Source organism: Gossypium hirsutum, chromosome A12, assembly GCF_007990345.1.
Source record: "Gossypium hirsutum isolate 1008001.06 chromosome A12, Gossypium_hirsutum_v2.1, whole genome shotgun sequence".
NCBI lineage: Eukaryota > Viridiplantae > Streptophyta > Magnoliopsida > Malvales > Malvaceae > Gossypium > Gossypium hirsutum.
Window position 1 is genome coordinate 14,852,975 of NC_053435.1, and position 12,613 is coordinate 14,865,587.

At 37.9% G+C, this 12,613-nt stretch overlaps 1 protein-coding gene across 1 annotated transcript; it reads right to left on the reverse strand.

The window, feature by feature from the left end:
* Positions 1 to 9,711: 9,711 nt before the first annotated feature.
* On the reverse strand, positions 9,712 to 12,413 carry LOC121211366 (uncharacterized). The gene is made up of 4 exons (XM_041084121.1): positions 12,097 to 12,413; positions 10,881 to 11,995; positions 10,101 to 10,628; positions 9,712 to 9,719 (listed from the first exon to the last, which is right to left on the reverse strand). Exons 1-4 carry the CDS (start codon positions 12,411 to 12,413, stop codon positions 9,712 to 9,714), a joined length of 1,968 nt encoding a protein of 655 aa, XP_040940055.1.
* Positions 12,414 to 12,613: the final 200 nt, after the last annotated feature.

Consider the following 12,613-nt stretch of genomic DNA (forward strand, 5'->3'; position numbering starts at 1 on the left):
CACTTGTACCTTGATTAACTGATTCTTTAATAAAATCTGTCAAATCAAAATCTCATATAACACTAAAATAAATTTGTAAATATTATAAAATAATATTTACAGACTCGACCATCGAAGAATGGGGTTCTGAAACCACCATTTTCGACACCACTACCTTTCGGGTCGTTACATAATCTGTATGACATGCTTCCAATATATGCATGACATGCTATGACAATTTTATAATATTCTCATTCATTCATACACAAGAATCAATCAATCATAAAAACAAGCAATTTTCATTCTCCACAGCGCATTTTTTAAGGGAAAAATCAAAGAAGTGAATACAAACCATGCACCAAGTAGGGTCCCATGAAAGAAAGGTGAGTCAAATTTGCCCGTTTAAAAATCAAACCTTTTGTAATATCCTTAAACCGGGTCTACTAGTTTTGGGTTCCGAGAATGAATTTAAGAATTTATTGGGTTAATAGTAATTTTTAATTTAATTTAGGAGGTCAATTTCATCTAAAATTGATTAAAAAATAATCCGAAAAAATAAAAATATTTTTTTAAAAATTAATTTTAAAGTATTTAAATAATTATTAGTGAAAATAATTAATTTGGGTCGAAAAAGAATTTTAAAATAATTTTTATTGGGGTTAATTTGAGCTACATTTAAATATTAATTAAATTAGATTTAATTATAAAATAAGAGAAATTTTGGAGTATTTATTTGGAAAATAAACCTTTAAATTCGAAATTTTGAAGGGAAATGATCAATTGGTAAAGAGAAATGTGGGAGTGACCATTAGACAAATTTCCCAATTTTTAAATTTCTGGTAGGTTGTTTCAATTTTAAACACAATTCATCTAGCCTACATTTTACACCATTTACATCAGATTAGATAGCTATAAAATTCATTTTCTTTGTATGGTTTTAAAGATCTATCATCAGATAATAGATTCAACAAATTTCCTTCTCAAAGTACTCTTTCTTTTTACCCGAAATTATTCACAAAATTAGCTAAAAGTATTTTGAAATTTCTCAAGATTCAAGATTCAAGATTCAAGATTCAAGATTCAAGATTCAAGATTCAAGATTCAAGATTCAAGATTCAAGATTCAAGAATCAAGAATCAAGAATCAAGAATTTATTTTAATCAAACTAAAAATAATCCAAAATATGGGTCTGCTACCCTAGCACGCATGCGTCTGCCTCTCTGGCATGTTCTTAGGTTTTTTGGGTTATTTTGTTCAAAGTTTAATCTTGGCGGCGACAGTCTATCAGAATCTCCTCTTATCCTCTAAGATAGCATGCAAACGGGGCTTAATCTCTAGCCTGCAATCATGGAAAAATAATTTGCTGAATGAACATTTGATGAAGAAGAAGTAGTTTTACAAGCACAAGTTGAGCCGAATTTGGAAAAGGAAGAAAGAACTTTTCGACTAGTTGGATGATTTTTAACAGCTAGTGTTATTCACTTCCCAGCAATAAAAAGCACCATGGCGAACCTATGGCTCCCAGTTAGAGGTGTTCAGATCAGAGATCTAGGAAAAAAATGATTTTTGTTTCAATTTTTTCATACAATGAACATGGAAAAAGTTCTGAAGGGCTCTCCATGGACCTTTAATAATCATTTACTGGTTCTACACACACTATAGTAGGGGGAGGAGCCATTGAAAATCCCTTTAATCTTTTCGCCTTTTTGGGTACAGATCCATGATATTCCAATGGGGTATTTTTTTGAAAGTTTGGCAAGGCAACTAGGTGATTTTTTGGGCAAATTTTTGGAGTTTGATAGTTCAGATCTGGGGAAAGGTAATAGGAATTTTATGAAAATTCGAGTTCAATTGGATGTCTTTCACACATGAAAGAGGAAAAAGCAGGTTATGTTCTCTGGGAACTGTTCATATGTCAGATTCAAATATGAAAGGCTGACTCTTTTCTGTTTCTATTGTGGTCGACTGGGTCACAGTGATTCTTTTTGTGAGGGAAAAATGAAGTTAAGGGTAGAAGTGGCGGTAATGGGCTGGGACTTGTCTTTGCGAGCGCAATCCAAAAGAGCTTTGGCAATGAATAGTATTTGGTTACGCAAAGATGGAGAAGATGACACAGGTCGAAGTTTCTATGGCGAACACAATTCAGAGTACAGGCCATGGGAAATGAGGAATAAGTCAGAAACTGGAGTATCCATCGACCCAATCCTGGGGATCAATTTGGAAAGTAATTTGCCCTCTTCTTCACAATGAGGGGAAATTTGTTAGCCAAACAGACCCATTCTGTAATGGAACATGATTTGGAGGAAAGGGTGTTAATTGGAGCAGAAGGAAAAAAGGCCTAGGGGGAAAGTGCAGACCCAACAATAAGAGAAGAATGCATTACTGCCACAGTAAGAAATAGGAGAATGTTGGAAAATACTCTTTTATCGTCGGCAGCTGCCAAAAGGCAAGCTGACCAATCGCAATAAAAATTTTAAGTTGGAATGTTCGTGGTTTGAAGAACCCACGGACAATTCGAAGGCTTTGGCATACGCTGAAGAAATATAATCCCCAGATGGTCTTTGTCGAAACCATTTTTTAAAGGGATGTTTGAAAAATGGGGATCGATTTTTGAAAAACGAAAACGGGAGTCACCACCAACCTTTTTAGGTGTGATTGGATCACCTTATAAAATGTTTTGGTCTACGAAAATTAAGAAAATAGGTTCGGGAGTCGGTTACGTACGAGGAAGGATTAGCACCCTTGCAACGCTCAAAATTGGTGCCAAATTGAATAGTTTTCTATCTTAATGCCAAAAATTTGAAAGGATTTAAAAATATGATCCCTTTTTTTAAAACCGGAATTATTTAAGTTGAAAAATTGAGATTCCTTAGCTCCAAAAGAATACAAACATAACATCCAGCATGATAGGACACGATATTCTTAAACTCTCGTAACTGAAATCATCTCGTGATTTACAAAATATATTTAGAAGGATACTTTAGGCATTTAGACAAACGGGAAATCGCAACCCAGCATGTTAGGGCACTATTTCCCGAATTCCTAAATACGAAAAACATTGCCTTATTTTAGAAAAACTTTTGGATAAAATATGACAATTAAATGAAATATATTTTTTTAAAATAATGATTTGAGTAAAATTTAAAAAATAATTTACTAAGAGTAATACTAAAAAAAATTATTAAAAAAATGAAAGAGTTTGATATGATACTAAAATTATTAAAAAATTAAAATATAAAAAAATCAGGGAAACATGGATTAAAACAAAATAAAAAGGGTTGAAAAACAAAGATGAACAAAGAATAAAATAAGAACAAAAAGTAGAAAATAAGAACGTAAGAGGGAGAGAAATTTGAGTGAAAGCTCTCAAAATTTTTTATTGTTTCCTAAAACTCCAGTGTCTTTACAATGAAGGGAGAGGCCTCTATTTATAGTTGAACCTCCTCAAATCCAATGGTACAGATCAATTACATCAACGGTTAAGATTAAAAGGTATCTACAAATTAAATCTCTAAAATTACAAAATCATATCTTCTAAGATTGCATATCATATCTTCTAAGATTGCAATCATATCTAAGATTGTATCATATCTAAGATTGCATATCATCTAAGATTGCATATCATTGAAGATTATATTTCCATATGAGTCAAGCTTGTAGACGGACCTTAAATCTTTTTTAGTAATGGGCCATTCCGATCGGGCCAAATTATATTTGTAATTCTGGACTGAACTTGGACTTTTTTTTTGGGTTTATTATTTTTTTTGGACTTATTTCTGGGCCCGGGCGAAATTGAGTATCTACAGCTACCCCTCTTTCCTTATTGCTGTGTAACAGGAATAGAGCAAAGACTATAAAAGGACCAATTTTGCCCGGGCTCGCTGAGTCTTGAGTTCTTGATCCTTGATCTTCTTTAAAAGGCCTCTTGACGGCTTCAATCTGCTTCACTGCAACTTAGGAAGGCGATATCTGCTATCTTTGATCTGTTCCCTATCTAATACAGAGACGCTAAATCTGTTATCTTCGATCTGCTCCCCGTCTAAAACAGAGACGCCAAATCTGCTTCTTCAATCTGCTCCCCGTCTAATACAGAGACACCAAATCTGTTATCTTCGATCTGCTCTCCTTCTAATACAGAGACGCTAAATCTGCTTCTTCAATCTGCTCCCCGTCTAATACAGAGATGCCAAATCTGTTATCTCCGATTTGCTCCCTGTCTAATACAGAGATACCAAATCTGTCATCTTGGATCTACTTCGATGTAAACACATGAAGGTCAGATTTGCTATGTCTTCGATTTGCTCCCCGTCTAATATAGAGATGCCAAATCATCTTGGATCTGCTTCAATAAAGGTCCAATCTGTTATGTCTTCGATCTGCTCCTCGTCTAATACAGAGATGCCAAATCATCTTGGATCTGCTTCAATGAAGGTCTAATCTGTTATGTCTTTGATCTACTCCCTGTCTAATATAGAGATGCCAAATTATCTTGGATCTGCTTCAATGAAGGTCCAATCTGTTATGTCTTTGATCTGCTCCCCGTCTAATACAGAGATGCCAAATCATCTTGGATCTGCTTCAATGAAGGTCCAATCTGTTATGTCTTCGATCTGCTCCCCGTCTAATACAGAGATGCCAAATCATCTTGGATCTGCTTCAATGAAGGTTAGATCTGCTGTGTCTTTGATCTGCTCCCCGTCTAATACAGAGATGCCAAATCATCTTGGATCTGCTTCAATGAAGGTCAGATCTGCTACGTCTTCGATCTACTCTCCGTCGAATATGGAGATGCCAAATCTGTTTCTTCGATTTGTTCTCTGACAATACAGAGATGTTAAATCATCTTAGATCTACTTCAGCATAAACACGTGAAAGCTAAATCTGCTATATCTTTGATCTGCTCCTTGTCAACGCAAGGATGCCAAATCATCTTGGATCTACTTCGATGTGAAAACATCCGAAGGTTAGATCTACTATGTCTTCGATTTGTTCCCCGTCTAATACAGAGATGGCAAATCATCTTGGATCTCCTTCAATGAAGGTCTAATCTATTATGTCTTTGATCTTCTCTCCGTCGAATATGGAGATGTCAAATCTGTTTCTTCGATTTGTTCTCTGACAATACAGAGATGTTAAATCATCTTAGATCTGCTTCAGCATAAACACGTTAAAGCCAAATCTGTTATGTCTTCGATCTGCTCTCCGTCGAATATGGAGATGCCAAATCTGTTTCTTCGATTTGTTCTCTGGCAATACTGAGATGTTAAATCATCTTGGATCCGCTTTAGCTTAAACACCTGAAGGTTAAATCTGCTATGCTTTAGCCTGTTACCCTACTGCTTAGGGGGTTAAGGCGCATCAATCTTCATTGTCCCTTGAAGGACATAACCTGTATAATGTGTATGAGTTCATGCCTAATGATTAGGATGCTATGATCGAAGTGAGTCAAATGCTCCTAATTAAACCTGTTATAATGCAAAATGTTTATGAATATGACCCCTATTCCAGACGTCACTACTCATTCTTTCATCGAAGTTTATCCTTATTTCTCTCGAAGTATCATTCCTACTCAGCCTGTGGGTTTGTACCATTCTTCAAATGCTATGACCCATCAAAAATGTCTGTAAGATGATTCTCTCTTAGGATCGAATCTTTTGATTTGTCCAATCATTATTTTGGACTAAAGAAAGAATTTCCTCGAGTTCTTTCAAACCTCACTTACATGAATTCTTCGAACAATTATTCTGTTTTAGTTTCTTGTGTTATCTAGAAATTTCCAGAGTAATGAGCAAAACTTCATTTGTGAAAATTATTTAGTTCATCTATCATTATTTTAATGCAACATACTTTAAGAATAATGGAAGATGAATTTAATCTTGAGAATAATTAGATTTGAATAAATTTGTCAAAAATACAAAGGAAATTAATCTGAAAGCCTATCTTTGAGAAGAAAAAGAATCTAAAGATAGTAAACAGGACAAAAGTTACATGCCCTAGATATCGCCACTTGAGCGTTTATATGCCAGCTCCTTGAAGACTTTCTTGAATTCAACATGTGTTTAAAAGATCTGAAGTACTTTGTTGATGCCCCGATATGCAACGCGCTTCACTCTTCATTGAATCAGATATAGCAAAATTACCGTGTGCTCTTCAAAATTTGAGCTGCCCTTTCGGGTTTTCAACTCAAAACCCCTTTGGTCACAAGGCGCCCTTTGCAGGTTTTCACCTTGGCCTCTCCATTTTTTTTTCCGAAAACTCAAGGCGCCCTTTGTGGGTTTTCACCCTGAATTCTTCTCTCCTTTAGACAAAGTACTTTTTGACTGAGTCTGAATTCACTAGATTGGGCAAAATCTTCCTATCCATTTCCGTTAAGATCAATGAACCCCTAGAGAAGGTCTTCTTCATGACATACGGTCCTTCCCAATTTGGTATCTATTTTCCTCTAAAGTCCTTCTGAATAGGGAGGATCTTTTCAGCACAAGATCCCCCTCGTGGAATTCTCTTGGTCGTACTTTCTTGTCATAAGGTCACATCATTCGCTTTTGATACATTTGACCATGACGAATAGCCTTTAACCTCTTTTCCTCAATCAAGTTCAACTGATCATATCGCGATTGTATTCATTAAGCTTCATTTAACTTTATCTCTGACAAGACTCGAAGAGACGGTATTTCCACTTCAATGGGTAACACTGCTTCCATCCCATAAACCAACGAGAAAGGAGTTGCCCCGGTAGAAGTTCTGGCAGACGTTCGGTAAGCTAAGAGTGCAAATGGTAACTTCTCATGCCAGTCTCTGTAGGTTTCAGTCATTTTCCCCACTATTTTCTTGATGTTTTTGTTAGCAGCTTCCACTGCCTCATTCATCTTTGGGCGATACCGCGAAGAGTTATGATGCTTAATCCTGAACTGATTGCAAACTTCTACTATCGTTTTGTTGTTCAAGTTTAGTGCATTGTCTGATATGATCCTTTCAGGCATCCTATACTGAAAAATAATCTCTTTCTTCAAGAAATGACTTACAGTCGACTTAGTAACATTCGCATAAGAAGCAGCCTCTAGCCACTTCGTGAAGTAATCAATGACCACAAAAATAAAGCGATGCCCATTTGAAGCTTTTGGTGATATTGGCCCAATGACATCTATGCCCCACATAGAAAAAGGCCATGGAGAAGTCATAACGTGTAGAGGTGAAGGTGGTACATGAATCTTGTCTCCATAAATCTGACATTTATGGCATTTTTTGGCGTAGTTGATACAATCCCATTCCAAAGTAGACCAATAATATCCAAACCTCATGATTTGTCTAGCCATCGTGAAACCATTAGCGTGCGTGCCACAAACAACCTCGTGAACTTCTTCCAAGATTAACTTAGCTTCCATGGCGTCAACACATCTCAACAGTACTTGGTCCTTTCTTTTTTTGTACAAGATGTCCCCATCCAAAACGTAGTCGCAGGCTAATCTCCTTAAAGTTCGCTTATCATTTTCAGTTGCCTGTTCTGGGTATTTACGATCTCTCACATATCGCAATATATCCTGATACCAAGGGTTATCATCCTTTTCTTCTTCCTCAATGTTACAACAGTGAGTTGGAGCCTCGAAGATACTCATCTGAATGGGTCTCATCTCCTCCTCTTTATTCACTTTAATCATTGAAGCCAAGGTTGCTAGAGCATCTACCATCTTGTTTTCGTATCGTGGGATATAATTGAAAGTGATGTCATCAAACTCCTCAAGTAACCCTAAAACTATCTTTCAATAATTGATCAATTTAGGATCCCTTGTCTCTCATTCACCTTTAAGTTGGTAAATTACCAACGCGGAGTCTCCATAAACTTCCAAGGTTCTTATTCTTCGCTCTATAGCAGCTTTGAGTCCCATGATGCATGCTTCATACTCGGCCATATTGTTTGTGCAATCAAAATCCAACTTGCACGTGAATGGATAATAATCACCATTTGGGGATACCAAGACTGCCCCAATTCCATTTCCCACTGCATTGGATGCCCCATCAAAGCTCAACTTCCAAGGATAATCCTCTGTAGCTTCTACACACATCAACTCCTCATTTGGGAAATCAAAATTCAACGGCTCATAGTCTTCTAGAGCTCTACTAGCCAGAAATTCCGCTATCGCACATCCTTTTATAGCCTTCTGGCTTACATAAACTATGTCAAACTCTGAAAGCAGAATTTGCCACCTTGCCATTCTTCCATTCAAAGCTGTTGACTCTATCATATACTTTAGAGGATCAAGTTTTGAAATAAACCAAGTAGTATGATACAACATATATTGTATCAACCTTCGAGTCGTCCAGATTAAAGCACAACACAATTTTTCAATTGGCGAATATCTCATCTCACACTCTGTGAATTTCTTGCTGAGGTAGTATATCGCCTTCTCCTTTCTTCCCGACTCGTCATGTTGGCCAAGCACACATCCCATAGAATTGCTAAACACTAATAAGTACAGAATTAATGGTCTACCTGGATTAGGTGGAGATAACACAGGAGCATTTAACAAGTATTGTTTAACCTTATCGAAAGCACACTGGCATTCCTCATCCCAAGTACCTTGGTTGTGTTTTCTAATGAGGCGAAATATAGGGTCACATTTCTCAGTTAATTGTGAAATAAACCGAGTAATAAATTTAACCTTCCAAGAAAACCTCGAACTTCTTTCTGAGTATGCGGTGAAGGCAAATCTTGTATGGCTCTAACTTTATCTGAATCAACTTCTATTCCTTTTTCACTGACCACAAAACCTAGTAACTTCCCCGACCTAGCTTCGAAAATGCATTTTGCTGGATTAAGTTTTAACTGAAACTTCCTTAATCTCAAGAATAGTTTCTTTAAAACCTCAATATGTTCCTCCTCTGTTCGAGATTTGGCAATCATATCATCAACATACACCTCAATTTCCTTGTGCATTATATCGTGAAATAAGGTTACTATAGCCCTTTGGTATGTTGCCCCTGCATTCTTTAGCCTAAAGGGCATTACCTTGTAACAGAAAGTCCCCCACAAGGTTATGAAGGTGGTTTTGTCCATGTCTTCAGGATGCATCTTTATCTGATTGTACCCTGAAAAACCATCCATGAAGGAGAACAACGAATATCCCGCTGTGTTGTCTACCAAAGTGTCTATGTGAGGCAGAGGGAAATTATCTTTTGAGCTAGCTTTGTTCAGATCCCTGTAATCAACACACATTCGTACCTTCCCATCCTTCTTAGGAACTGGTACAATGTTAGCTACCCATTCAGAATACTTTACCTCTTGTAAGAATCTTGCATTGAACTGTTTCTTGACTTCATCTTTTATTTTTAATACGATATCTGGTCTCATTCTTCGCAACTTCTATTGAACTGGTTTACAATCCTATCTTATTGGAAGACGATGCACCACAATATCAGTATTTAACCCTAGCATATCTTGATTGGACCATGCGAAGATATCCTTGAACTCACGTAACAACTCAATCAGTCCTTACCTTATATCATCAACAATATGCGTGCCAATTTTCACCTCTTTCCCTTCCTCTAGGGCTACATTCTCTATTGCCTCTTTCTCATGTGGCATGATTTGTTTCTCCTCCTGTTTCACCATCCTCAAAAGATCTAGAGACACATCACAATCCTGGACATCTTCAAAATCCGGTGATTCCTCTAAACACATGGCTTGCTCACGAGAGAAATCAAGATTTGTAATTTCAATGCTCATGTCATTCATATCTAGAGATCTGTGAAGTATAAAGAATATACAAAGAATGAATGAATTTAAGAATGATTATTTATGTGCTATGAAAGAAAGAATAAGAATTGCCAAAATTTAACAGAATATTGGTTGATAAAAATGAAACAATACTCGTTCAAATTGATAAAAGTTATGCTTTATTAAAAAATATTAGATGATTGTAAGCCTATTTCACAAGTGAAATCCTATTATTCCTAGGCTCTAGAGTAACAAGAATGTTTCGAGAATTACTCTGAAAAATTCCTAAAGACTACAGGAAGTTCTTCCACAGTCCAATTGTTCAGAGAGCTTCTCGATTCGTAAGGGCGAATGCCCTTAAGGTTTCCTTGCTCCGATCCTTTTTCGTGTATAGCATTAATCTGATGACCTTCTTCTAAAAGTAACCCTCCTGATATAAAGGTTTGGGATATTGGAGGGAATGTCATCGGCTCCCACTCCACTTCTCTTCTATTAAGGCGCGCCCTTCTTCCCTCTTGGCGTTTCTCAACTTCCTTCCTCCTTTGCTTATAGTCTGGCTTGAAGCCCAGACCAAAGCGATCTCTCTTCTCTTTTAGTTCTGGGATTTGAGTCCCTCCTTGCAGGTATTTTCCTAACCCCCTTCCAGGCAAGTCTCCCTTTCCCACTATCATTTGTAGAGCCATCCTTGTGGCTCTTGCTATCTTTGGCGCCGGTGGCTCACTCCCTTCTGAAATGAAGGTTGCATTCACAAATTCTAAAGAGCGAAAGGAACACTTAATAGACTCTTCATTCGTCTCGACATAACGGGTCTTGCTAGTGATTGCGGCTATAATATCCTCCTCCGCATTGATGGTTACTAACCGTCCATCCGTCACTAACTTTAATTTTTGGTGCAACGATGAGGGCACCGACCCTGTTGAATGTATCCATGGCCTCCCTAATAAAAAATTGTAGGATGGCTTGATATCCATCACCAAGAAGTCTACTTCGTATATATTTGGCCTAATTTCCAAGGGGATGTCAATCCTTCCCATCACCTTCCTTTCTGTACCGTCAAAGGCTCTTACCACATTTTGACATGTCTTCATGTGAGAATCATCAATGGGTAATCTGTTCAGAGTAGACAATGGTAGAACATTCAAAGCCGATCCATTATCGACGAGCACACTTGGAAGTGTGTACCCCTTACATCGAGTGGTGATGTGCAAGGCCTTTGTTGACCCCCTGCCCCCCGGTGGGATTTCATCATCATTAAAATAGATGAAATTATCTGCACTTATGTTATTCACCAACTGGTCCAGCTTGTTAATGGATATGTCATGGGTGACATATGTTTCGTTGAGCACCTTCATCAATGCATCCCGATGCACCTCAAAACTCAAAAGTAGAGCCAATACTGATATGCGAGCTGGCTGCTTACGCAATTGCTCGACCATGCTATACTCGCTATGTTTACGGAACTTTATAAATTCCTTAGCCACTTCCTCCTTTACTGGCTCCTTGATAGGTGCTTCGGACTCTTTCTCATTCTCTGTACTAACATTCTTTGTTTTTGTGGGCTCCTCTCTGACGCCCATTATATCATACCGCTTCCCGCTCCGTGTATGGGAACCCTCACCTTGAACTTCCTTAGAAGCACTTGCTATATCCTCCCTCTCTGGCATTAACACATGGCAATTATAACTCCATGGTACCCTCTTATTATCCTTATAAGGAAAGGAATCAGGTTTATGAATGATGACTTTCGGTACCATCGGTATTTCAACTTTATTACTTCCTGGTAAAGAAATAATGATCCTTGGCCGGTTTTGATTCTTCGGTGCACCTTCTAATGTGCATATATGTCTCTCATTTGGCCCAGCTTCATAAAATCCTTGCTCCTTGTTGTCCATAAGGCTTTGTATCAAGGCTTTAAACTCGTCGCATTCCTGAATCTTGTGCCCCTCTTCGGCATGGAACTCACAATAGTCCCTTGCTTCTTCATTTCTCTCTTTAGAGATTATCATCTCTCTTTTTACCATTTCTTCCCAAATCATCTTTATCGGTGTTCTCACCTCAGCCACGCCTTTCTTTATTCTCCTCTCACTGGTTTCACCAATGGCGTTCACTCCTTGATCGCTATAATTTGGTAATGGGTTTTCAGTATTCGGGGTATTATCGAACTTCACTACCCCCATCTTAATAAACCTTTCTATGGCCTTTTTAGAACCAGTACAGTTTTCAATCGAATGCCCCGGTATTCCAGCATGGTATTCGCATATGGCGTTTGCGTCATACCATTTAAGATATGGGGGCTGCAATAGCCTAAGGTGAAAAGGAGAAATAACATGTGCATCCTATAAGCTTTGATAGAGCTCACGATACGTCAGGGGATAGGTGTGAATTGCATCCTTTCAGAATTCTGCCTTGTACCTGACTCCTGCCTTTGAGAACTCTGTTGTTCAACCGCAGCTATTTTAGGTTGACCAACTGTGATTGCCCTCGTGCTGAAAGTGCTTGTGTTATTCACTTCACCATCCTTTCTCTTTGGGGTCGATCTTTTAGTTGTTTCCCCCTCAATTTTTCCACCCCTTATGGCATTCTCAATCATCTCTCCTACCATGACTATATCCGCAAAGCTTTTGGTGGTTCTCCCAATCATGTGAGTGATGAATGGAGCTTTTAGAGTGTTGATGAACAACATGGTAGTCTCTTTCTCCAACAACAGTGGTTGAACTTGCATTGCTACCTCTCTCCATCTCTGTGCATACTGCCTAAAATTTTCATTAGGCTTTTTCTCCATGTTTTGCAGCGTGATCCTATCCGGAGTCATATCAGTCACATGATTGTACTGCTGCATGAAGGCCTGTGCAAGATCCCTCCATGAGCTTATTCTGGCCCGGCTCAGTTGATTATACGACTTGGCTGCTGCTCCAATTAAAC